We start from the raw sequence: 26,346 nt of genomic DNA on the forward strand, positions 1-26,346 counted from the left end.
CCGTGATCGGCCAGCCTGTGTGTCCGGGATGTAGCTACGCAAACGGTCAGCTACGGGGGTCAGAAAAAAAACGACATGAGTGACCTCAGCAAAATCGGGTGGATGGTCAGAGCCTGGACGTCATCAAGTTCGTAGTGTTTCAACAACAACCCAATCAAAACCAAAGTTTCTTGTATTATGCAGTCTCCATTTGCCACAGCACTTAAAAGTGCCCACTGTGAGGTCATATTTTTGGGAAGTGTACTATTGCCTTTGTAAGGGTTATAAATTAATTGCATAGATCATCAGACCTTGGACTTGATTGGCGCAGCTTGGAAGGAGGACATACAGGAGATTGACACAGTACCAGCTGTGAACAGCCTACTAAAACTGCTTATTGCCTATAAGCCCTTTCACAAAACTGAACCTATGAAGGTGAGGTAAGTTTGTTTGTAGCATCTAAACCTCAACGCCACCTCGACACAACGTTCCCAGCAGCCGCGGCAACATGGACACCAAGGGACGGCCGTGAGACAACATGGGGGGAACGGGAGGGAAAACGTGACAGGCTGTGGATGCCACGCGAGATGTAGAAATCGTCACATTTCGTCCCCGTGCTGAGGAGAAAACTAGTTTGCCGAAGGGAGATGGGGGGGGGGGGGGGGTCTGGACGCAATAAAATGTGAGAGTACATAATAGCATGTAACGATTAGTAGGCGGTGCAAAGTGGACGGGAGCACGGTAACGCAATTTAATATGCTCACAGGCTGTTTTGCATGGTACAAAAAGATGGACTAATGAATTTGTCGTTGACTGAAAACATCCTACAATCTTATCAAAGGTTGTATGGATGGTGCGCACTCTGGAGCTTCATCTGACTGCTGGGACAATAAACGCTCTAAAGATGCCAGGTGTCAGCCTTTGATCTGCAGAAATCATTCACACAGTGTGCTATGTATGAAGGATCCAAAAACGTCCGGTAAACTCAAACATAGTGCGGCACCACAACAGACTGAGATTGTAACACGGAGGAAAAATATAGTATGTCGAAAACCCTGTCGTGCAGGACGTTTCGGGCAAACGGGGACTGCCGTGGCTGCGGGGAAAGTAAAGTAAACGTAGCCTCAACAACGAAGAATCGATTCCAGATCAAGAATGATGCTCATGAAGTTTGGGACAGACGCAACAGAAATAGCTGGAAAAGCAAAACAAAAATACCCATTAAAGCCTCGATGACATTGAACGACACACAGAACGTCAAATAAAACGTTTAAACATACCAAAAATATGGAAACACCGCTGATGCACACAACACACTATCAAAAATAAAAATCAGGGTTTCTTTGAAAAATAGGATGAATCTGAAAAACATCATACATGAAATGAAACCGAAAACATTTAAATAATACAAAAATAGCACACCCAAAAACATAAGGCAGTCACAACAAAAAGGCCAGTATGAAAGCATACCATTGGCCAAAAGAAGGCAGAGCTATGCTTCTTACACTTCTTGCTGTCCATATTTTATCATATGGATGTAGACAGTTTGGTAGAAGTACAATGGGACGATTGGGGGACGTCATCCCTTTTGCAGAAAAGGAGAAAATCCACTCGTGATGTGCAGGCCAACTTGTTTGAATATTCCAAGAAGTCAGGTGTGACTGTAGTACAGAAAGCAACATGATAAACACTTCTTTTAAGCACAAGCAAAGATATTCACTGGAATGATTCAATCAATGTTGCTCTTCCTTCTCTAATCAAGCACCGGGATTACAGGAATTGTCTGATTGTCGAAAGCGTCGTCAAGACGCTTGCATCCGGAAATGACTTGAGCACAACACTCCCTTCTCTCTTCTAGTTAGCTTTCAGAACAGATTCCATTGCCAGTATATCATTCACGCACCCCCCTCCGCCCTCCATCATCCACCCAAATTTAAAGAATTACCCTGTCAAATTGGGAGTGAATGTCTCCTAAACCAGGGGTCCCCAACCGCCGGTCCCCGGACCAGTAACAGTCCGCAGCACATTTGGTACCGGGCCGCAAAGAAAGAACTTGGCTTAATTCAGTTTTATTTATTTCGGACCAAGACAGATGTTTTATTTTGGAAAAATTACCGGATTCTCCGTTACATCCGTCTGTGTCACGCTTGACACACGTCAAGCCACGCTTCTCCGTCACGTGACCGATTACGCTAAAAACAAAACGCCGGAGCTCGCAAAAAAAAACTGCTGGAGATTGCAAATGACGGCGGCCTTAAAAGTACGTTCGAGACAACTCTATTAAAGTTATGGCTGAATACTCTGAGATCGCCACAATAGCACTGTTGCTATTTCCGACATCCTACCTGTGTGAGGCGCGGGTTTTCTGCAGCAATGGCGACTAAAACAAAATTACGGAGTAGACTGGACATAAAACACACACTTGAGGTGTCATTGTCTCCTATTACCCCGAGAAGGGACCGTCTTCTTGCAGAAAATCAAGCTCGGGGCTGTGGTGAGTCGTCATTTTCATACACTTTGAATTTGCGTTGTATCGTATTTTGAAGGCATTAAACATTACCATAGCGATCAGAGTGTTGCGGCCAGATTAGACGCTCCTTGTGTTTATTATTATATTTCCAAAACACAACAGTTTTTATGCCGCTCATACCATATTATTTTGTTGTATTATTTCCGCCGCACCTTAAATGCCGGTCCCTGAAAATATTGTCTGACATAAACCGGTCCGTGGGGCAAAAAAGGTTGGGGACCCCTGTCCTAAACGGACTCAAGTTGCTTTGTCTTTTAACAAACATTGGGGGCACAGGAAGCAAGAATCACACCAACAAACACAAGCATATATACAACAAAAAGAAGCGGGGAAAAACTCCCCACAGAACAAACCAAAGCAAAACATGTTGGCTTGAAATGTGTGTTCATCGAAATAGAGTCGCCTACTTCAGTCCATCCAAACGCCTTTTCGCCTGACTTTCACCATCTTTGTCAGACTGGAGTAGCTCCAAAAGAAAAAAAACCCAACAACAACAACCCACCAACCAACCCCCCAAAAAACCCCAAAACAAAACTACAAAATGTCCTCTCTGTGTAACAGTCCATGGAGAGAGATCTGACAACACAAAGGTTAATTTTAGAATAATTCAATCAATAAAAGGTAACGTATGCATGCACGCATTGATTCCAACTCACTGTTGCCTTCACTTGTCATGCTGGTAGGAGTAGCTTGTGTGTTCAGAGCGTGTCTCGATTGCAACAGGCTGTTGAACGGCACTTTCCTGACATGGAGGACGGGAATGTGAGCCTCATGAGGCATTGGAGGAGCCATTTTTGTACACAGCTTGGGTGTGTGCTTACCTCGACTGAGATGTTGGCGGGAGGCACTTGGGTGTACTGGGGGATGTATGTCCCTTGCATAGATGTGTTTGCAGGCATGTACTGAAAAATAATTGCAATGTAAGACAGGACAGTGTCCCCCTAAAGTCCAAATACTGTACACTGAAAGTCAGTGCTTTCAGTGGAAAAATGTATTTGACTGTCGCCAGTTAGATTTGTGCTGGAGTCTATCGCAGCTGTCCAGGGGCAGTAGGTGGCGGATACCCTGAACCTGTTGCCAGCCAAACGCAAGGCACACATAGACAAACAACCATCAGAGCTCACACTCACAGCTAGGAACAATTTAGAGCAGTGGTTATTAACCTTGTTAGAGGTACAGAACCCAACCAGTTCATATGCACGTTCACCAAACCCTTCATTAGTGAAAAAAAAAAATATACTGTATATATTTTACAAATTCAAGACATAAAAAAACACATTGATGAAAAACAGAAAAAAAGGACATACAATTACATGGCCTAAGTATATACTGTATATATTTTAATTGTATGACGTACTATCACGACAGTCACACGTTGACTACTGAGCGAACTAAATTTCCCACTGCACTGATTGGACAAGCAATGTCACGTGCTCATCTGCAGGCAGCGATGGACAAGCGGGCGCGTCAAAACTGATTGACATGTTAGGTCGGGTGTGTCTTAACCTTCATTGCAGAGGCTCTGTTGAACCCCTGAGACCGATTAACCGAACCCCTGGGGTTCGATCGAACCCAGGTTAAGAACCACTGACTTAGAGTGTGCCATTAACTTGTAATGCATGTTTTTGGAGTGGGAGAGGAAACCGGAATACCCGGAGAAAACCCACACAGGCATGGGGAGAACATGCAAACTCCACACAGGAAGCCGAAATCGAACCCTGCACCTCTGCACCATGAGGCCGACGTGCTACCCGGTCGATGACTGTGCCGCTATGTTGAGTCTTTTTTTTTCAACTTAATTTGTCATCTATGATTGACTGAACCCATCCATCCGGTTTAAAACCTGCCGCTTTGCCCACCCGCTGCACGGCGCAGCCAGTTGGCTGCTGACTGGTTGACCCAATTGTGACTCAATCAATGCATTTAACAATGTGCGGTTTACTGACAGTGCCGCTGCTGCCCATCGAGAGGTGGCTGAGCTGCTGTGCCAGGGGCCCCATCATGGACGTGGGCTGGATGGACATGGTGTGCTCCATCCCCGGCGTCAGGACAGCTCCCTTTATGAGAACAACACAATTGTGACCAAAACAAAACAATAACAAAAAATTACATTAAATTTTAAAAATAGAAAGAAAGAATGAACGAAATTGCACAAGAGGCAATGGGATGGGAGTGACTGACCGTGGGCGGCATGATGTACGACTGGTGGTGAAGCCAAGAAGGGTTATGCACCTGGCAAGCAAGCAAATGTGAGAATTTTGTCACATTTGTCACCCCTTGTGTTGACCTTTTGAATGAGAACAAATTCCCACGAGCACTTGCGTGTACCTGGTAGGCAGACACAGGCGAATGCATGTAAGGAGAAAGCGAGGCGGGCCCGATCATCCGGTTGGGAGCCATGCTGTAGGGAGAGGAGTAGAACCTGGACAGATGGTAGCGCTTTTTAGTCAGCACAGCACAAAGTCTTCCCGTCCTTCCTCCATGCACACTGGTGTATACTGACCCGTTTGCTAAGGCGGTGCTGGGGTCATATGTAAGAGTCATTCCACCCTGGAGGGAAAATGACATTAGACACTGGGCATAGAGTTCTTTTTTTCATTTAATTTTTCAAATGAGTCTCTCCATTTCCTCATACGATATGAACTTGGGAAAGCCTACATCAAAATGGTTAGCTTGAACCTGGAACGAGAATTTTTGTTCAAAACTCATTTCACAACCAATGGAGATTTCTGCTTATGTGTTTCTTATTCTTCGTATGTTTTATTGAGTTCACATGCAAGCATGTAGCCACCCACAAACATATTCCCTTTTGCAAACGTAATCTTTATAGTGCACATTACACAAAATGCACCCATGCACGGTTCATGCACAGATTATTGTGATTTCTCATGAACACTTAGGCCCACTAAACTACTGCGGTACATCGTGGTCATGATGGCTCAGTATTTTTTGTAGCTGGTACTTGCAGTAAAATGTTTGAGGACATCAAATCTGATTTGTGCTCAAGAAAAATGAACTCACAGTCTCTCCCTCTCTGGTCCAGCTCCGTCCGTTTTGCAGATATTTTCCTTGATTCTGGCGCTTCTTCTGGCCTCCATCAGCAAATTTACACAATAAAGGCTCTGGTGGGACTAGACCAGGACATTGAAGGATATTTTAATTGAAGAAATACAGAACCTAGTGTAAACTGTAGAGCATTCTCCTTTTTTGATCGTTGTTCTCTTTTTTCACTTGGGTTTTTCAGAGAAAATATTTTCATACAAATACAAAATATTAGCTGTAATTATGACATGACTTCTGAATTGTTTAGAATGAGGACGGGGTGGGGGGAGTGGCTGACTCGATTAAGTCGACACAGACATTTGTGCCTTGAAACTAAAATGAATAAAGATGAAACCATATTTGTGCCATGTGGAATAAAAGTTGGGCCCCTTTTTCATGTTTCCGCATGGACATTTGTTGCTGAAGGACCTAGCCCGACTTCCTTCCTTCCAATGGAGACATTCTCAAACATTTAAATGGTTGCCTAAAACTTCGGGCTCACCCTTAGACGAAGAAGGTCAAAAAGTTTCATGAAATTACTGCAAAGTGAAGCTGACGAAACTTGGAGATGGCAACAGAGAAAGACGCATGCGTGACGACGAAGGGGGGAACACGTGCTGCAAGAGGTAAATAACAACTCGGCTTTGCTGTTAAATTACCACGAAGCAAGTTTAAGACTGCTCACGGTACATCCCATCACTGGTTGATGGGAGCCAAGGGTCTTTCGTCCTTTCATTTGCCACGGTGTATGTTAAAGCTTCTCCAGCTAACTTAGCTCAGCATGGCTCCCCGCCTGTGTCTGATCAACACATCGCTCAGGAAGCAGTGTAACGTGACATGAATATTGTGGGAAATGTGGACAAAAACTAAATACAGAGCAGGTGAGTATGACAGCCATGGTCAGAGCTTTCATTGTTTAGTCCTCACGTTCTCTGCGGGCTGAGCAGAGAACGAAAGGGCCAAAAAAGGCACCAGGCGCCAGACCCTGGCTTATATGAACTTTCGTATAAAAAGATTTTTACTTTAAGCTAAGCACTAATGCTAAAAATACATCAAGTTTGGCAAACTTAAGTGTTATTTGTATCGATCAGTGGTTCTTAACCTGGGTTCGATCGAACCCTATGGGTTCGGTGAATCGGTCTCAGGGGTTCGACAGAGCCTCTACCATACAATTTAAAAAAAACTTAGACTTATGTCTTAAATTTGTAATGACTTTTTGGCTGTTTTTTTTATAAATACATTTTTTTAATGTCGTGAATTTTTATTTTTCACTAAAGACGGGTTTGGTGAATGTGCATATGAACTGGTTGGGTTTGGTACTTCTAACAAGGTTAATTAAGAACCACTGGTATAGATTCTTGCTCCTCAGACATTTTACCAGGAAAGAAATTGTCAGCTGGACTGAATACTCGATAGGATCATCATTTCTAAAAAAAAGTCGCAGTAGTTGTTTTGGCACTTGCGTCAACATTCGAATGTGTCAATGCCTGTTTATGTTGGAGCGTTATTTGACTTGTACCCCAGAGAGTGGAACATTTCCTTTTGAAAACCAAACAAAACAAACTGTTCCCTCAACAAATAACACAAATGAGTCACCTGAAACTCCGGGTGGAGTCTTGATATATTTCCCATTGAAATGCTGGATGATGGCTTCACATTTCTCTGTTGACTCCATCCTGTAAAATAAATTCATACAATGATGAATAAACTTTGGTACTGTGCGGTGCCTACTCAAGGAAAAAACAAGCCTGCAAATAGCCATCCATCCATCCATCCATCCATCCATTTTCTGATTGGCTTATCCTCACAAAAGTCGCTGGGCATGCTGGATGGAGCCTATCTCAGCTGTCTTTGGGCAGTCGGCGGTGGACACCCTGAGCTGGGCGCACATAGACGAACACTTTAAATTGTCCCTAGGCGTGAGACTAAAAGAGCCGGAAATTTAAAGTGTTCCGTTAACCTGCCATGCAATTTTTGGAATGTGGGAGGAACCCAAATACCCCGAGAAAACCCACTCAGACACAGAGTGAACATGCAAACTCCACACAGCCGGAATCGAACCCTGCACCTCTGCACCGTGAGGCCGGCGCGCTAACCAGCCACCCTCTCTTAAGCCATTAAACAAAATTTTCACAGAAAGAAATCTCACAGCACAGCACCCCAAAGAAAGACCCAAAATTGCAAATCGAGGTTGTTCGTTGTTGAGGCTGTCACACTGTGCCGCTGGCATAGACCGAGCAACTCAGAGTTTTGCTGTCAATAATGTTTGTAGTAATAAGTAAATAATGTTCTATTTAATGATATTTGGCTCAGATTGGAGCCCTTTCAGGCAAAGTTTGTCACCAAACTCCAGAATTCACCCAAAGTGGCGGCTTCAAAGCCAAATAATTGAGTTGAGGTTTAAATGAAGGCATAGGTCCTTGAAACGTCTTTCAATGTTTGCTGTTCAAATGATGACCAAGGAAGCTTTTTTTTTAAAAAATTCTTGTTGTTGTTGGTGTTGGGGTTTTTTGGGGTTGATTTTACACTGACATGATGAAATAGCCAGCGTTTGTACCTGGCAAAGCCCACTCCTCGGCTGATTCCATTGGCGTCCCGCAGGATGCGTGTCGAAATAGCCTGGCTAAAGGGCTTAAGCATGTTCTCCAGCTCCAGCTCGTCCATGGAAAGCGGCAGGTTGGAAATATACAAATTGGTGGGGTCCTGCTCCTGTTGCTGAAAGCAGAGAGGCCAGAAGAGAGTGAGAAAGGGTTACAAAGTCATGGGCTTGAGAGAAAGATGTACTCGATGAAAGTTGTCAGGGAAGTTGCAAACCTAACGCTCTGAATTTTCTCTTTTCAACAGGAACGACCATCTCACAACTTGGGACATGTCCAAGTTTGCGTGGGACAAACCAGAAAAAAAGAGAACCCAGATATACAGTGTTCACGCACTTCGGTTATTGTGGATTCATGCGATCACGGATTTGTGACTATAACTTCATCTATTGCCGTTTTACCTCGCTATTTTGCCGATTTTACAAAAATCAAGATGGCTGGTCGCCCCTAAAATCACCGCCCCCTCATCGTGGATGCGTTCAGAAATGTGCATGCTGCTTCACTCAGACTGTATAGAAACTCACAAAATCAAACATATTCTCTTAATTAAATAAGACAATGGAAGGGAAATATCTGGCTTCTCAAAATCAGTTCCATCACTGTCTTTAATGCTCGCTGGTTCATGTTCAGTTGAGATGACCTCAAGCACAGTCAAACACCAAGCAGTAGATAACTTCATTTTCTTGCGGCAATCACACACTGGTGCTGCAACCAAACTTGAACAAATGACAGAATGAAGCTCCCATCTGTTGTGTTCTCTCATCAAAGTAGCGTGCAGCCATGTCCCCACAATGCACATGACCTCGGAGTGTAGATTGGATTCAAAGTTGTCAACGCACTTTGAATGAATTTCCATTCCATTAGCAATGCGTGCGTGACAGCTTTGACCTGCGATGAAGATGAGACGCCGCCCCACCTCCTCCCTTTAACACCACGACAGCAAACGCAGGAGGGGGTCAGACGCGGCTTCCAATGAGTCCCAGGGTAATCTGACGCAAACATAAGCCTGCTTGTAAAGCCACCGTGAAGCGGTGAGTGAAAATCAAGTTATTATTTTGTGAGCAGGAAGAAGCCGCATGAATGTCAGTGATCCAGCGTAACGGCGTATCGGCTTTCCCTTACTGTGTGTATGTGAGAGAGTGTTCGAATGTGTTTGGGGCAAGGCCATTCCAACGTCTGTGTGCTTCTCTACCTCTCTCCCTGTGCGTGGTGCGTATGTGTGTGTACTGACATGGCGGCCGGCTGGGCAATGGGCCCTGCTGCCTGGGGAGCTGCTCAGACACTGAGTCAGATGCCACCAGGGAGAACAGGCAGTGCCTTTGTACAGGGAAACCTTCCCCATAGTAATGAATCACACACACACACACACACACACACACACACACACACACACACACACAAATGCACACACACAAAAAACTATACCTATGTGTATTCAAGGAGTGATGTTTGTGCACCCACGTATTCTACTGTGCATTAATCCCCATAAATACATGGGTTGAAGCATACAGCCATGCATGTCACTGCCAACACACACATACACAAAACACACACACACACACACACACACACACACACACAAGTGGTGGCTTAATTGGTTTTTCGTTGTGCAGCAGGGCTCATACTGTATGTGATAAAGAGAAAACGGAAAGGAGCCCGATGAAGCATGGGAAAACACTGTGGTTGTGCACAAAAGTTATAGGTCACTTCTACTTCACATATAGGCCATCAAGGCCATCAGGGATGGGGACCAAACACCCCAACAGCAAAAACAATGTTTATAATTGCATATGTGAATCATTTCAACCCATAAACAAGCCATTACACATTTTGATCAGTCATTATAGTCATCCCAAAAGATTACCCTTAAAAATAAACCGGCTTCCAGATCTCTTTTGTTCTGAGTTTGTGGAAGCAATAGCTACTAATATAGATAACAAAGAATATACAGTTTGGATTTTTCTAGATCTAAAAAAAAGCCTTTGATACTACAGATCATAGTATATTATTGAATAAATTAGAGGGCTATGGCATGAGAGGCGTAGCATATAAATGGATTGAAAGTTATTTAGATAACAGATATCAGTACGTGTAGTTCAACAATAAAAAATTTAATCAACTGAAGATCACTAATGGAGTTCCTCAGGGGTCTGTACTTGGTCCAAAACTATTCATCTTATATATAAATGATATCTGCAGTGTCTCAAAACAATTCAAATGTGTCCTATTTGCTGATGACACAACTTTCTACTGCTCTGGAGAAAAACTGAAACAGCTCCTGAAAACTGTGGAAAAGGAATTGAATAAATTAAAAAACTGGTTCAACAGGAATAAATTGTCACTTAACTTGAAAAAAATCAAAGTTAATTGTTTTTGGCATGAGACCAATCAAACACCAAGTTAAAATTATGGTAAACTCAATTTAAATAGAAAGACCTTATGGAAATACGTTTTTTGGAGTAGTAAAAGATGCAAAACTATGTTGGAAGCCACATATAGATCATGTCAAAAGAAAAATATCCAAAACCATATGAATCCTCCTCAAAACCAAGGATGTGTTGAATAAGAGATCTTTGTACACATGATACTCTTTATTATTACTATCATATATGACCTCCTGTGTGGAAATATGTATGTATATATGTATGTACTGTATATGTGGAAAAAAAACCAAACAAACACACTCCCTGTTTTAAAACTATTTTTAAAAAGCTATCAGAGTTATCAATGGATCTAAATTTACGCAACCCACGAATCCACTATTTATCAAATTAAACACAATGAAATTTTATGACCTGGTTGACTTCAAAATCACCCAATTAATGTACAAAGCACACAGTAACCTCCTTTTCCAAAACATCTAGAAGCTTTTTGAAATTTGAGAAAGTTGCTGTAATTTAAGGGGTACCAACCTATGCAAAAAATCCAAAACAAGAACAAACATCAAGCAAAGGAGTATATCTATAATCGTGTTACTCGGTGGAATAAGTTTGAAACTGACCTGAAAATGAGTGACTCGTCTGCAGAATTCAAAAACAAATTCCAGAGAATAGTACCAAAAAAATCCATACCTAAATCAGAATTAAGCTGGTCAATTTATTAATTTATATTAAATTGATTAAATATAGTTATACATCAGAATTACATTGATAAACGTATTAAACACAGTTGTGAAATGGTATTGCCATTATGAATATGAGAAAATCAACATATAAATGTGCTAGAATGTGTACGTACTGTATATACAAACCAAAAGCTATAGTTATAGTAAAAGGTTATAGATAGCACACATAAGGGTAAAAGCTTATGTTGATATGCAGACTTTTTCCTTTTCTTTTCTGATTGAAAAATGATCAATTTATATATTATTACATAACAAGGGGTAGGACTAGATAAGTTTTTTACTTCGTCCTACTCCTTTGAACATGTAATTGTGCTGTATGATGGCTGTTTTCCTTACTTACCATTTTACTGACCTTCACTTTCTGTCAATTAATTACTGTATTGTATATTTTGTATATTCAATAAACAATAAACAAACAAGCAAACAAAAATAAATATGCACCGGAAGTACATGCAACAATGAATCTCTGACACCTCCATAACCCAGGCTAAATTTCGTTCCTCCTTAACATGTCCAGATTGTCTAGAAATATCAGTTCAGCTTCTTTGACACATACATTCGGGTTTATTTATATTTAAAAGCCCAAGGGAGGAGGGGGCGTTATCTGTGTCCCAGTGCACAAAGCATGGTTCACAAAGACACCTTTGGATGAGTCTAGTGTGGAAGACCTTGACCTTAAGATGATCTCAACCACATCAAACGCTCTCTACACTAATAGTGTCTCCACTTTTGCTAACATTTCAGATGAGTGATGAACATTTCTATAGTTCTATTCAAGAGACGGCGGGTGATAATGAGCATGATTGATGTAGCGCTCGTACCTTGGCCATCTGAGCCTGCACGCCCACCGTCTTCAGTGCTGTCACTGCCTTCTGAGCCGAGGCTGGACTGTCAAAGTCCACAAAGCCATAGCCTGCAAAAACACAAGATGAAAGACCTTCAGGGACCATCCATTCCACACGTGAAGCGGGAGTGCGACTATCCAGTGGGTGACAAACTCCATAAACACTCGGGATGGACAGTCACTAATTTAACATGAAAGATTTTGTGAAAAATCTCAAAGACTTTACAAAGCATGCAATAGATGTAAGAAACATATTTTGGAGTGCTCCATTTTCACCTTTGCACTTGTTGGTTGTCTTGTCCAGTATAGCCTTTGTGGACACGATTTTCCCATAGCTGGAGAAACAAGAAACAGGAATTATTTAATTCAATCCAATATTGTCCTGGTAAAAGAGCCTCCATGTGCATGCAGTGTAATGGGATATGCCTCTCCTGGGCTGTCCTGCGCAATGCTGGCGCTCAGCCACATTCTCATTCCGCTCAGCAGCCTCACTCCAGGCAGCGTCATAGCCTTCACGGCTATCCATCCACACTGCACGACTGTCACATTTCATTCATAAGGTTTACGAAACAGAACTGGGATGTCATGCTTCCTCTGTTGGATTGTGGCAACTTGGATCGGAGGTGGGGTTTTTCAGGACAGGCTAAATAAGGACATGTCATCAAATGTCCATTTCAAATTGCAGCATATGGACATGTCAGTGAGAAATTCATCGCTATCGTCCACCCGTTGCCTAAGTGGCCATCTGTATTATTGATGGGAGCTCCTGCCAGGCCTGACTCTTTCACGGTCTACTCTGTTTCCAACTGCACGCCGTACCCATCGACTGCAAAACAACGCTGCCATCTTACATCTGGATAGAGCCGTGCAAATGCTTTGATTGCGTACTTCCGATTCAGAATAGGATGATTGGTAGTGGAGAAGAGGCGCAGGAAGGATGGAGAGGATCCAGAGACGAGCCCGATGTCTATCCAGGGTCAACGAGCAGCCGTGGACCAGAGCCACAAAGCAGCACCCGGCGGATACAACTGGAGGCCAACCCCCGTCCGTCCACTGCTCTCATCTGCCTACGCAGTGCAAGTGGGGGAGGGGAGCTATCCTTTACTTGTAGCCTCAAACTTGAGCAAAGTCAGTCACGATCCATCGTTGACACGACCGCCTGCTGTTCTACACAGGCAGCTATGGTAATAATCATGAATCTGTTCCTTCCAGTAAAGGTTGTTGGAAACCTAATCCTCTCTTTGAGCTTGGTCAATGGAAGGGAGTCGTACTGGCCCCTAATGTGCTGCGCTAAAAGGCAAATTTCATGCTGTGATTTTATCAGGCTGCGTAAAAGCAGAAATATGAGAACCACCCCCGCAGAACAGAGCGCCACCTGACCCACAATGTGAACCCAACTCACTCCAAGCCTCTCTGATTCTCTCCATCCACATCCAGCCCCCAGCCCCCGTTCATGCCATTGCCATGTTTGTCTTTCCCTTTCCCCCTGGGCTCGCCGTTTCCTGTTGGGTTGGGCAGCCTCATGTGAGCCATATCTTCCAGACAGCTGTAAAAGAGCAGGCCTCCCCCTCCCTTCCTGCCTCCCTGACTTGCTCACACTCCCTCCTTTTCTCTCACTCTTTTCCTCGGTCACATTTTCTGTGCTCCGTTGCTTCTCATCACCGGGCTCCATTCCTCAATTACGCTCGCATGGATCATTCCTCTCCGCCGTGCTTGTTTCAACGGCTTACGCGGGAGCTCCAACAAACATGCCCGATTGATTGGCGTATAGTGCTGTTTGATGTCACAGCGTTCTTTTCAAAACTCCCAAAATCTCATGAGGCATTTGAAAGAACTTAGAAGAAGCGCAGCCCTGGAGAGCTAAAGTCATACAAGTCGTACGAGCTGAAATGTAATGAGAACTCATTACATGGACCGAGGCGCAAGTTGTTGGAAAGTTTGTGCACAGCTGCAACAAACTCTGTGGCCTTTTTTTCCGCACACAACATGACTGGAATCAACCTTTCCATGCCAGAGACGTCTACACTGAAAAAAAAGGATCCTTTGGATTGACTGAACATGTACATCGGTTGCACGTGATTAAAATGTGCACAGGGTTTCCTGGGTTTTCTTTAAAAAAAAAAAAAAAAAATATATATATATATATATATATATATATATATATATATATACGCACACCAAAGTGTTAGGTTCAGACATTTTAATCTAATCATGTGCAACTAATAATCGACCACTTTTTCTTTCACTTTGCAACAGTGAGTTTCATCATTCATACTTATTTCATCTTGGATTTTTTTCCCATCTAAACACATTGAGACAGTCATCCATCAGCTATGCCTTTAGCCGTCACTCTGGTCTCTGTTCCTAACATCCTCTTGATCCTCTCAGCTGCCTCATGAGAGAAGATGTATAGCTTGTACATTTACATTTTGGATCAGTAGCTTGCTGGGTGACTTACGGCTGACAGAGTTTGACCAGATCCTGGTCTGTGGTTCCGGGGTGGAGGCCACGGATGTACAGGTTGGTTTTGCTTAGCTGCTCGACGCCATTATTGCTGATGTTGCTGATGGTGCTGGTATTGCCGCTATTGCTGCTGGGGCTCGGAGGAGCCATCTGATGATTGGAGGGAGGCGCATATGTCTGCTGGAAAAGACAGTTAGGCATTTAGGAGGTGCCCTTGGATTTATGGCCCTTAGCTCATGTACTACGATGCTCCCCATTCTGTACAACAAACGGTGGCTGGGAAACGCAGGGGGACTTGATAAGTCTTTCAATTTGGACTTAAACTCTGAATAAAACACCCACATTCTATTCTTAACATGTTTTGTGGAAGAAGAATTGCACTCAGCAGTCTGGTAATGTATTAAAACACATCCAGTAGTAATAACATCCACATAAAGAGAAATAGAAATAGAAAGTGTGAGCCAAAAACAGAAAAAAATAGATGATTAAATATGTATCTGATGGGGATACATCAAAGCTGGACTAGAACAAAGTACTTGCTTTTCTGTCCTGCCTCTAAGTGTTGAACTGAATTTCAAATGCTTCCCTTTACCTAACCAAGCACTGAATGGTCAGGTATGTTGAAGTTCCTGTGAAGTGGTAAAAAAAACATGTCTTGTAAATCTACGAGACCACAGACAATATTGTTGTTTATAACAACCCTGACCAATTTCAATGATTCAATTATCACAAGTATAAATGAGGCTTCAAAATGGTGAAAACTCACGCAGTGTCTCTGCTCTCGAACGTGCCGTGTATGTCGAATGTCCTGAAAGCACTTCATGTAGCGTTTTTCTGAAGCCGACACATCTCCAAATGGTCATATACGATCAAAATGACTGTAACTTGACTGCCCTGCCTCCAATATGCTGCAGCGACGCTCTCTACCCGAACTAGTCTCTGGTTGGGTGCTCTCACCCACAATTTGAGGCTTTGTAATTGGTTGCCCCTGTATGAGCTCACTTTTGATAAGCTGACAGTAAGCAAAGACAAGAAAACTTCTCGGCATCGCACACTTTTTCTTGACTTCAGTGACTGTGTTGAATTCCCTCATTTTGTTGGTAAGTGTGTGCGTGCGTGTGTGTGTGTGTGTGTGTGTGTGTGTGTGTGTGCGTGTGTGTGTGTGTGTTTGTGCATACATGTGTGTGTGTGTTTTAACTTGGATTTACTGTGAGAAGGTAGCGGTCTATACCAGTAATATATACAAGCTACTTGGTTATACTCGGTTTTATAATTAGAGCTGGTGTAACCACCATACTTCTGCACGGTCTTTTTAAAAACCCAAAACAGCTTCGCTCAAAAGGGGGCCTGTTATCTCTTATGACAGTGAAGATAGATGGACTTGAGCCCTTCTTCGATTGGGAACCTTCCATGGCACTTGTAAAAGCTTCAAAACAAAAAAGCAACACCTCAGCAGGCAAACCACGATGAACATGTGAAACAGTGTATTTGTTGAAAGAATATCTTCCTTGTGCTGACACTTGTCTTTTTTTATTTCCATGTATTTATATTGTGTTCAGCTGTTTGATAGCTGCTGTTCCATACATAAAGTGTGGAATATATTGCCCGAAAAGTGAAATGATGTATTTTCTGCCTGAAAGTAAGGAATTCTCTATTTTTCAGTGTTCGTATTATTTCAAGGGCCAATTTCAGGTTTGATACTTTCATTAAGAAAGTCTCTTTTCTGCACACAGTTGTATATGTCTCTAAATTCACTATTATGTTGACAGGGCGGTGCTCAGTAACCCTTGGTCGGGCGCTTTGAGCACGAAAGCAATCTGTATCGTTACTTTTTTGATGAAGGGACTGATTGCAATTACAATTTGAACAATGCACAGAACAAGGCAAAAACTAAATACTGTAGCCCTTAGTCACAAAAAAGACACATGGCCCACAGCTGACAAATATTTACTCTTCATCCTGTCATGTCTTGGTCCTGTTCTTTGGAGCCCAGAGTTGTGAATTAACTGAACAGCAGTGCGGTGCTTGGCCTCGGTTCCATCCCAGTGTGTCAGTGCCGGATGAGGAGGAGGAACTGTTTGATTAGTCAGGGTCAGCAGGGCTGGCCTGAGAACAATGGCGTGGCTTGTTGGATAGCACACGCACCAGCATCTTGTCAAGCTCATTCCGACCCTCCCATTTGTCACTGCTACACAATTGAAGAAATCAGTCCTTTTTATTCTCATTTCAAACTCACCAAATCAAGGTGATCTTCCACTTTTGGGGGACAGTTTAGAGCATGTAACTAATCCAGCATGTGTTTGGATTGTGGGAGGAAACCGGAGTACCCGGAGAAAACCCATGCAGCCACATGCAAACGCCGCACAGGTAAGTCTGGAATCAAACCCTGCACCTCTACACTTCTCTTTATAAGTGTGGAGTGTGTTCTCTGACCTGCTCCATCTGAAAAAGTGCCCCGAGAGCACTTCCGTTGTGATTTGGCACTCTATCTCAATGCAATCAAATCGAACTGAATAAAACAGAAAAAAACGTATCATACCGACGGTAATAGATGGACATGCTAACTGTAAAATACCCAGTATGAACTGTTAAATGCATTGTATGCATGCATGTGAACACAGTACAGGTGGGGAGTCATGAATGCACCCAATGTCTCATTTCCCAGCATTCACCCCTTTATACTTGATAGTTCAGATATGAGAGGCAACATCTGCTTTTTATATCTCCACTACTAAAATGGATTTGTGAGACCCAAAGTGTTTTGCAATTTGGCCTTTTTCCATCTGACCAGCCTGTGAAAATCCCACAGCCCATTCATCGCCGTGGTCCCGTCTAATCCCCCTCCCGCTTCTTTCGCCTCAATGGCATGCTGTTAGTTTGAGCGCAATCACAGCTCTTTCCTGTGCTTTTGCTCGCCTTCACAGCGATTATCAGGAGGGATACACCTGCAGGCCCGTGGAGATCCAATCTCATGCCTGGCAAGAGAGGCCTGTCCAAGAGGGATCGCAGCTTGTTTGTGCTGAAGTGCTAATCCCTCTCATGTGCTCTCCAGTCAGAAGGTAGTGTCTCATTAAAAGTGCACTGCCGGGCTCCTTGAGAGAAAAGGACTACAGTGAGTCGCAACCAAACCGACTGCCCATCTGCCTCAGCGGTCAGTCCTGAGCTCTGCTGCAAGGTGTTTTCCACCCATGTAGGGTTGAACACAAAGTGTTCCTGTGCCGAGTGCAAGTTGAGTGAGTCAAAGGGCCATAGACTGGCAAGTCTTCATTTTTATACCAGGGCAAGTCTAGTTTAGTGTGTTTTGGCAGAGCACACTTTCCCAGGTTGAGCGTCCCAGCAGACTGAAGGCGTGGTCTGTTACATGAGCTGACAATTTGGTGACATAAAATAGACAAGACTAAAGACCAACTTGGCGCAGGCGGTGTAACACAATGTTGTTGGTGGACTTGATCGAGGCGCAGGCTGACAGATTCTGCGCTGTACGGACGCGTATTTTCTGAGTCATTGTAAAAATTGTAAATTCATGCATGAATGCATTTTCATTATTATTATTCATTCTAAAAGCATGAGCATACCACGACACAACCGTTGGCTGTGTACGTGTATGTGTATGTGTCTTGTGACACACAGCTGCAGCATCGGGGGTTGCCCACTTTATAGCAGTTAACTTGACATCATTCGCATGTATTTCCAAATACTTCTTGCAGTTTCTTATAAACATACTTTGCGTGCGCCAATCTCCTGCACCGACTCCAGCAATTCCGTTCGGCCATGTTGACTGCGCATATCACTGCCCGCAATTCAAAGGGGATGAGGGAGGATGGAGGGGAGCTGCATCGATTGCCCGGGAATCAAGTCGGCTGTGCTCAGTCCCACAACGGCGGCAACGCCCATTTCTGACTGTGGGCATTGACGAAAATGCCAAAGGAAAGAAAACTCCACCCATACACACAGACAGATAGCACTTTGCGCTGGGTACCAAAATGAGCCGACTATTTCCTTTTAGAGTCACCCCCCCCCCCTGTCCCTCCCAATCCCATAGTACCTTCTGAGATGCTGCTCTTGACCTGTATCACATTGTCATTGCAAAGCATTCCTTTCATTCCGGTGGACAAATGTTTGTTTGTGTTCCTGTGCTGCTGAGAGCTTTTGGGGGTGAGCGTGTTGGCTTTAAGATTAGGGCTCAAGATGTCAATCGTAAATTCCTGCAGGCGTTTTCAGCAAGTACAAGAGACCTTTCTGTGCACACACGACACACATTCGCATACAGCTGCTGTTTGAAGTGATTAAGGGCCAACTTGGCATTCCCACAGCAATAAGGCTTTATCCGGGTGATAGTTGCAAGGGGACAAAGCAGCACCTTCAAACATATATCCGACATCGTAAATGGTCCCCAGAGGGAAGTGATGTGCATCCAATGACTCAAAAGGCAATTAGAATCGCTTGGTGTGGAAGGGGCTACACGCAATTTGACACGATTCTTCTGGGTATGTAAACATTTGAGCACAAGCCCAAATATCACCAATCACCACTAGTTGTCAGATATACGGACGGTTGTGCTCATACGTTTACATCGCCCGAGGGGGATGTAAACATGAACACAACTGTACATGTGATGCGGTCAATTCCAATCTGCCTTTTACATGCGTCAGTGCCTTCTTCAGATCACACTCCTATTCGTGCAAATGTTTGAGAAAGACAAGTTGCAAGTACCTTAGAACAAGTTCTCCAATCACAGACGAGCTCTGGTCAGATGCTGCCCATTTTCAAGTGAGTGAATGGTGACATCACGCCGCATTAAGTCAAGACAGAGCATGTGCAGACCGGATGCATCATTTACATGGCGACTGTGTGGACTGGCAAGAGGAATATACTGGACTGTACCACCCTGTGAATGCCAATCAAATTTCACTCACATTCAGCCTTGTCACTCCAGTGGATGCGTTTCATTTGGTCATTCGGTTTCGTTCTCTTAAAGGCTCCATGAAAACCAGACTAATCGGTTGCATACAAGTGACCAAATCCCGAATCATAAATGTCCATGGCCACGTCCATCAAAAATAAACACACTGATACACCTCAGAACTCAGCATTGTTTTCATTGTCGGGGCAGATTTATTGACACTACTCTCTACTCTCTCTATATGTTTTCCAATACTGTCGCAAAAGAGAAACATGTGAATATCTTAACGGTTTTGCAAAGATAATCTGAACAGGCAGAGTGGAGAAGATAAGAGCACCAAGTGATATTATCTTGTGATATGCCCTTTTTGGAAGGAGTGGGGGGGGGGGGGGCAACAATGAAGATCCCTGGTGTTCTGTCTTTAAATTCTATTGAAAAACTAAACGGCAGGAAGGTGAACGTATGCTCTCAAAGTTACTTCGACACAATCTTCTAACACCTTATAAGGATAGTTCCAAAAATCTTCGAGAAAGGATCACATCCTCTTCATGTGAACTAGAGTACAGACGAAGTTAAGGTATGGGAGCGGCGGGAAGAGCGAGGGGAAATGTGTGGAAGTTCATAGAAAGCAGAGGAAGAGGGGGGGGGGTGAATCTTTTAATCCTTTTCTGGTCTCCGCCCTCTCCTCTGAGTCAAAGACACAAAGCAGGAGTTAGCGCTTGAAGCTGGAATTTACAAGGACTGCCTCTGTGCCACTCTGGCATTCTGACAATGTAAAATGTGTCCAAATCAAGTGGTGTATGTCTTCTTTGAAAGAAGATGTTTACAGAACCTCTCTCAAAGTAATCATACTGTCTGAATCCAGGATTCCAGAAATTCCAGCTGCTAAATGTGTGCAATCTGAATCTCAGCCAGCCGCGAGGCGGGATGGGAATAACACTGGGAACAGAGGGAGGTGTTCAATTTCAGCATTGTTCAAGCCTCGGGATAGACCGTGACGAATATTTCCACATCTTCAATCTTCGTTTTGAACATGAAGCTTAATTTCTAGACGTGACATGTTCGTCCCATTGCCTATGCAACCATAGTTAGTTAGATTATACATCCCATATAGTATACATGAGTGGTGTTAAATCCATGCGGGCATCTGCACTTCCATAAATAACAATGCAAAGGGATCTCGTCCTACAGTTTGTACATACGGCATCTTTAAAAATAGATTCCAATGTCAACTCGTGAATTATTCATTTGCGCAATCCAGTCGCTCATTGTTGGAGTTGATGTTGGTCCATCTCTGATCGTATTGCAGTGCAATCGATCTTGTCCATGTAGTCCAATGTAAGGTGACTTTTGTTGAAAACTTTTTTTTTTCTTTCACGCAGCCTGCGTGCCCCTCTCGGTTGTTATCACTAAGGGACTTGAAGGGGTGGGGCACGTCGACGGGCGTAAAAGAGCCAAGAACAAAACTTTGCCAACTTGTGATGAATGCAAAGACGTCATCCAAGCCCGGCGACATAAAAATGTATGAATGAAAATTGGATTTGAAACCAAAAGACCTGGCCCAATTGATATTGTCGGAATGATCACAGTTGGGGATTCTCGTGCGCAGCAATGCGAGGAAAGGGCGAGCAAGAGAGAACAGAAACCAAAGCAGCGACCGAAACCATCTCCGACGTGAGTTCACCACCACGCCATCTATCACTAAATCATTGAGTCTAAATGTTGCTCGCAGCCAGGCGTGTGGTGGAGAGTCGGGTCGCCTGCGGTTCACTTGGCTCAAGGACACTGCAGCTTCACGCGGCCCCGAACCGGCGCCGAGCTGCGAACGAGGTGTCGCACTAGCAGACAAAGCGAGCGACGACGAGCAAAGTTTACCTTCTTGATGCTTTTGCCCGGGTAGCCGTTGTACGCGTTCACTCCTCCGGTCCTGGGCGGCACGGAGAGCAGCATTTTGACGCGGTGGAGCGGACAGCCGAGAGCAGCCAGGCAGCTGACGTCAGCCGGGGAAAGTGAGCCAGGAGCCAGATCGACGAGCCACGAGCCACGAGCCACGAGCGGCGCTGCTGATTGGAGTCGCTCGCCGCACTCCACCTGCACGCTTGCCGCTTGGGTTGGGATCGCTCTCACAATGGTGCTTGCGCAGGACGCCCCCCTCCCCTCCCTGACCCCCCCCCCCCCCCCAGTCCCCCCCAAAACATCCAATACGCACAGTACTGTACTGTATATGGGTCATTCCGTAGTTGGAGGACATTTCTGTCCTCTTCCCATAACATTTCAAAAAAAGCCATTTTCAAAATACAGAAACATGCTGTGTCAATTATAGTGACCCTGACTCGAAATGCAATTGCAGCGGTGTGGTGTTGGATTTGACTGAAGCCGCGCCGTTTCTTATCATGCATGCTATTTATTGAAGAGGGATTATGCAGTGTTTTTAGAATGTAGCCTCATTTGACTGACACTCTCCAAGCAAAGCCACAAGTGCATGAGTGTGTGTCTCCAACATTGCCATGCCATTACCAAAGTGCGTAGTCACAGTCACAGAGAATGCACGTCCAGATGGAGTCCACACTAAATGTTATCAGTTTAAAGTTGTATTTTTTTGTAATGTAAAATCAATTAAACAACATAAACTCACCTGTGGAGCAGATATATTGCTAATTCTGCTTAGCTCTGAATCTTTTTCATCTAGAACTGCTTCAAACATGGCCCTTTTTTTTTGACAATTCCACCATCGTTTCAGGCAAGCTCTTGAAGCCGAAGGTAAAAGGTCGGCGCAAGGCCCGAGGGTTGTGCCCGCTATGGGCATGGTCAACTTAACCCAACGAATGACTAATTTCCATGTCCTCTGGAGGTGGTATTGAAAATGTAAGTGAACAGATCAAACCACACTGCTGCAAAAATGTTTCTATGAGCATAAGTTGCTTGGCAACTAGATCCCCTGACCCTTTTGCCTTGTCTTGCGTACCATGACTGATACGCCCTCCAGTGAGTAAACTTATGCAACTGTTCATTCAGCCATCCACTGTGTTCTTTTGAGTCCGACATTTGCATAAAGTCTCTAGTGCTGTGAAGCTCAGCTGCCCAGAGAAGTAGAGGACAATCCTGCGTGTGCGCGTGGCAATCGACATGCACGGGGGATTTCAACTAGATTTCATCATGACGGCCCATAGACACAAAAATGGGTGAGGCTCAGCACAATTGATAATCTCTCTCTCGCTCTTTCTCTGTCCCGCTCTCTCTCTCTCCGCTCTGTTATCCTCTCTCCCTGTGTCTCCCACTTACATGCATCCTCAATGTCAAAACTTCAATGGATCAATACTATTAGCGGCAGATGAGTATTGACGCGATTTCTACAGGAGCGTTTGCCCGTTACAATGAGGTCATTCAAACTGTTTCAATCTTTGCTATGTTTTGATATGAGCAATTGCCAGATGGGCTTTGAGCCCCGCAAGAGCTCAAGGACAGTTTGGGGAGGGGTTCACAATCTGCAGAATCCCTGAGCCAGCCAACCCCCAAACACACACACACACACACACACACAGAATAGCACAGGCGGTACTGGGCTCAGATTCATGTACAGTTCAAAACTGTACAAATTTCTTCGCCCACCAGAACTTTGTTTTTGAATTTCACTGCATGCTAAAAGTACAGACATGTACAATGCGTGACAAACAAATGTCCATATGAGCCTTCTTGTGATGGATGAGCAACTGCAATTCAAACTGGATGTAAAACAACTTCAACTTAATGAAAACTGTCCTCGGTTATGTCTTTTCCCATCGTATTTTTACAGAGAGGCTGGCTGAGATGCTAATACTGTCATTGCAGCATTGCTAAATCGGCAAAAAGGCAGCCACATACTGTACCGTAGAGCTGTAGAAACCCTTTAAAGTGAAAATAAATGCCTTCTAAATTTGACATACTCAGAGAAGAACGTTGTTAACAACTCTATCATATTGAATGATTTTTTTTTTCTAATCAGCAAGTAAATCAAATAAGTATGTATGTTTGATACCACTTAGTTTTCAGTCCGATAACAGGACAAGTATTCACTCTGAGTAAACACGAATACTGAGTACCGATACCTTTGGTTCACGCGTGGCCAACTCAAGGCCTGCTACATGCGGCCCACGAAAGCACATCAAACACGTCAACTTCTATGATGCTTGCTACAACCTGTCCCAAATTTTCATACGTAAAAAATAAGAGCAATATTGTCTGCATTTTCTTGTGACCAAACCCCTCATTAGAGTAACTATAGATGAATAAACCATTATTCTTGACTTCTTTAAATGGTTTCACAGCCATAACGGAAACCGAAACCACAATGTGGCCCGAAGCAAAAAAAAATTTGTTTGACATCCCTGCTCTCGTTTTAATGCTGTGGGCGTGTCTGCTGAATGTGCTGAAAATGCGCTGAAACCTGCTCACCTGTCATCTGTCACTCAGATACCAGGCGCAAAATCTGCATGTTGAAATTGATGACATTTGACCAACAGCATTCCTATGCTGACACTACACATAACGACATGTTTGTGCCACAAAAATATATCCACTTGAAACCTCCACTGGATGGAATATATCCCACGTGATGTTGCAGGCCTTTTGCATTCCATGCCTTTGAGGCGTTCTGAAGCAGCCATGCCAGCGTGGCTGCTTTTTTTCCACCCTCACTGTTCTGCCTTGTCATGTGTGTACATTCACAGCTGACAACGAGGCACTCGAAAGTGGTCATGCGAATGTCATTTTCGGTCTGTAGGCATAGCTAGCTAGCTAACTGCACATGTCAATCACGCTGGACAACCACGGATGTGAATGAAGGTCTCAAGTTGTGGGAGTGGGGCAATTCCTGACGGATGCCAAAGCGCATCACTCGGCCCTGTTTTAGCCAAACCCCCAAAAATCAGTAAAACTGAAATGTGGAGGAACAGTTTAATGCTAGATCTCCTCAAGGGAGTACTACATTGTTCTCTCAGTCTTGCAAATTTTGTCAGCAGTTGTCTTCCAACATGTCAAACATATTTAGAAGCAAATCTCTGAATCTACTTTACAGAGTCTTTCAGAATTAAACAGCCAATCCAAACTTGAGTTGATCAAGATGTTTGAAAAAGAGCAATCCGTTGTGTGTGTTGTTCTGGTCAAGCAGCTTCAGTAGCACACAACACCTGCTGGTATCTACCAATCCGGACTGCTGAAAATGTCAAGCTGATCTTTGCCAGTGGATGGGGAATGCTTGCCAGGGACTTGTGTATGGGGGAGGTATGCAGAGGTGGGATGGGAGGGGGATGGTGGGGGTCGGGGTGGCGGTTGGGAGAAGGCGGGCTGCCGGTACATGCTTGGCATTCCTCAGGTGTTGTCAAAATAGCTCGCTCGGTAATTGCCTCACTCTGAAAACACGCACCGGGCCACATTTCACTAGCAACCCCAACCTTGTGAGTGGGACACATGGTGGGCACTTGTCAATATACTGTATAATTAGATATAGGCATAATGTGAAGCATATAGATTCTTTTGATCAAAGGTGGCGCATTCCAGAGTGGCATCTGTTGAGTAATAACACAAATAACTGCATGTGTTGCATCTCCAGATGCCGATTGTGGTTGACAGTCAGTAGCTTGATCCCTCTGTCTATTTTCACCGCTTATACTGAAGGGATCGCGGGGAGTTGCTGGAGCCTATCCCGGCTGACTTCAGCCGGAAGGGAGACGACACCCTCGACTGTTTGCCAGCCAGTCGCAGACCACATTCACAAGGGACGTGGGGACCCCAAGTTGCCCACACATAAGTCAGGCGAGTGTACTACGACACCATCAGTGACTATCGGGAGTTTGATGTATGCTGCAATCCATCCAAAGATTGAGGAGCTCGACTAACGAGTGGATTCAAGGAGCAGACCCCGTGTGGTGCTCAGACATGTCCTTCATAGAATTTGTCATCTACATCACAAAGATCTCTGGTGATTTGCCTCCTCATGGACTGGGCCAGATGTCGGCACCTTCATCCTTGACACCACAATCACAGAAAAAGCAGGTTCTTCCAGTCTGGGAACGCTTCTTTTCCCTTTCCTCCCCCCTCCTCAGCTGGCTAACTAAAAGCTTGGGGATTGTGTGCAGATGTGGCTGGAGAGAAGCCAGCCCTTCTGCCCTGAGAGAACATGTGGTCTGGGAGTGTTTATGCTGGCGCGCTTTCAGGCCGTCTCCCACAAAGCATGCTGGCGTCGGCCTCCATATGACAAAGAGGGTGCTCTCAGGTTGCGCTGACACTGGCAATTGTTGATTCACTGTGTTGACATGGCGGAGTGACAACAACGACAACAATAGCTGCGGTGGCCTGCGATGACCCTTAAAAGTGGCCTACAAAACAGGTACCGGCCAGTTCCTTAAAATACCCTATTGCCACAACTATCCCTATCCTGTTTTTGTGTGGACCAAGTATTCAGGGATTCTTCAAATATCACCCACTTGGGGCTCCCAACCCCCGCCCCCCACAGATTCCCCACATACTTAACATTCTCCTGTGTGATTTAGGTAAACAGAGGTGAAAAGAAAAGAGTCGAAAGGGCATGTTCGTTCTAGTGACACTAAACCTCCTATCAGTTTGCCTTAAACACTCACCTGTTGTTTTGGCGGCCACTATTAAATGCGAGTGAGAACCAGGGGGCACATTCTGAACCAAAAAAGTCATCATTTGTGAACATCTCCTTATTTGCAAAAGTCCTCTCACACTTTCCTTGAAAAAATATAAATCATTCATCGCTCCTCTCTTGAATTTCATACAAGAGAAAGCGGTTGGATGGATGTAATCCACACTCACCCACACACACACACACACACACACACATGCACACACACGCGCACACGCAAA

The 26,346-nt window shown here is 44.3% G+C and overlaps 1 protein-coding gene across 3 annotated transcripts; it reads right to left on the bottom strand.

The window, feature by feature from the left end:
* Positions 1 to 154: 154 nt before the first annotated feature.
* rbms2b (RNA binding motif, single stranded interacting protein 2b) lies at positions 155 to 21,625 on the bottom strand. Of its 3 annotated transcripts, XM_052058140.1 has the most exons (14): positions 21,358 to 21,622; positions 14,575 to 14,759; positions 12,393 to 12,451; positions 12,094 to 12,185; positions 8,109 to 8,266; positions 7,148 to 7,227; positions 5,531 to 5,640; positions 5,013 to 5,059; positions 4,838 to 4,931; positions 4,691 to 4,741; positions 4,456 to 4,566; positions 3,331 to 3,411; positions 3,166 to 3,251; positions 155 to 3,085 (listed from the first exon to the last, which is right to left on the bottom strand). In XM_052058140.1, exons 1-13 carry the CDS (start codon positions 21,430 to 21,432, stop codon positions 3,174 to 3,176), a joined length of 1,221 nt encoding a protein of 406 aa, XP_051914100.1. In that variant the 5' UTR covers positions 21,433 to 21,622; the 3' UTR covers positions 155 to 3,085; positions 3,166 to 3,173. The 3 variants fall into 3 exon arrangements, with proteins under 3 accessions (XP_051914100.1, XP_051914099.1, XP_051914098.1); XM_052058139.1 differs by having other exon boundaries at positions 4,691 to 4,931; positions 14,575 to 14,756; positions 21,358 to 21,625; XM_052058138.1 differs by having other exon boundaries at positions 4,691 to 4,931; positions 21,358 to 21,624.
* Positions 21,626 to 26,346: the final 4,721 nt, after the last annotated feature.

Source organism: Hippocampus zosterae, chromosome 2, assembly GCF_025434085.1.
Source record: "Hippocampus zosterae strain Florida chromosome 2, ASM2543408v3, whole genome shotgun sequence".
Taxonomy (NCBI): Eukaryota; Metazoa; Chordata; class Actinopteri; order Syngnathiformes; family Syngnathidae; genus Hippocampus; species Hippocampus zosterae.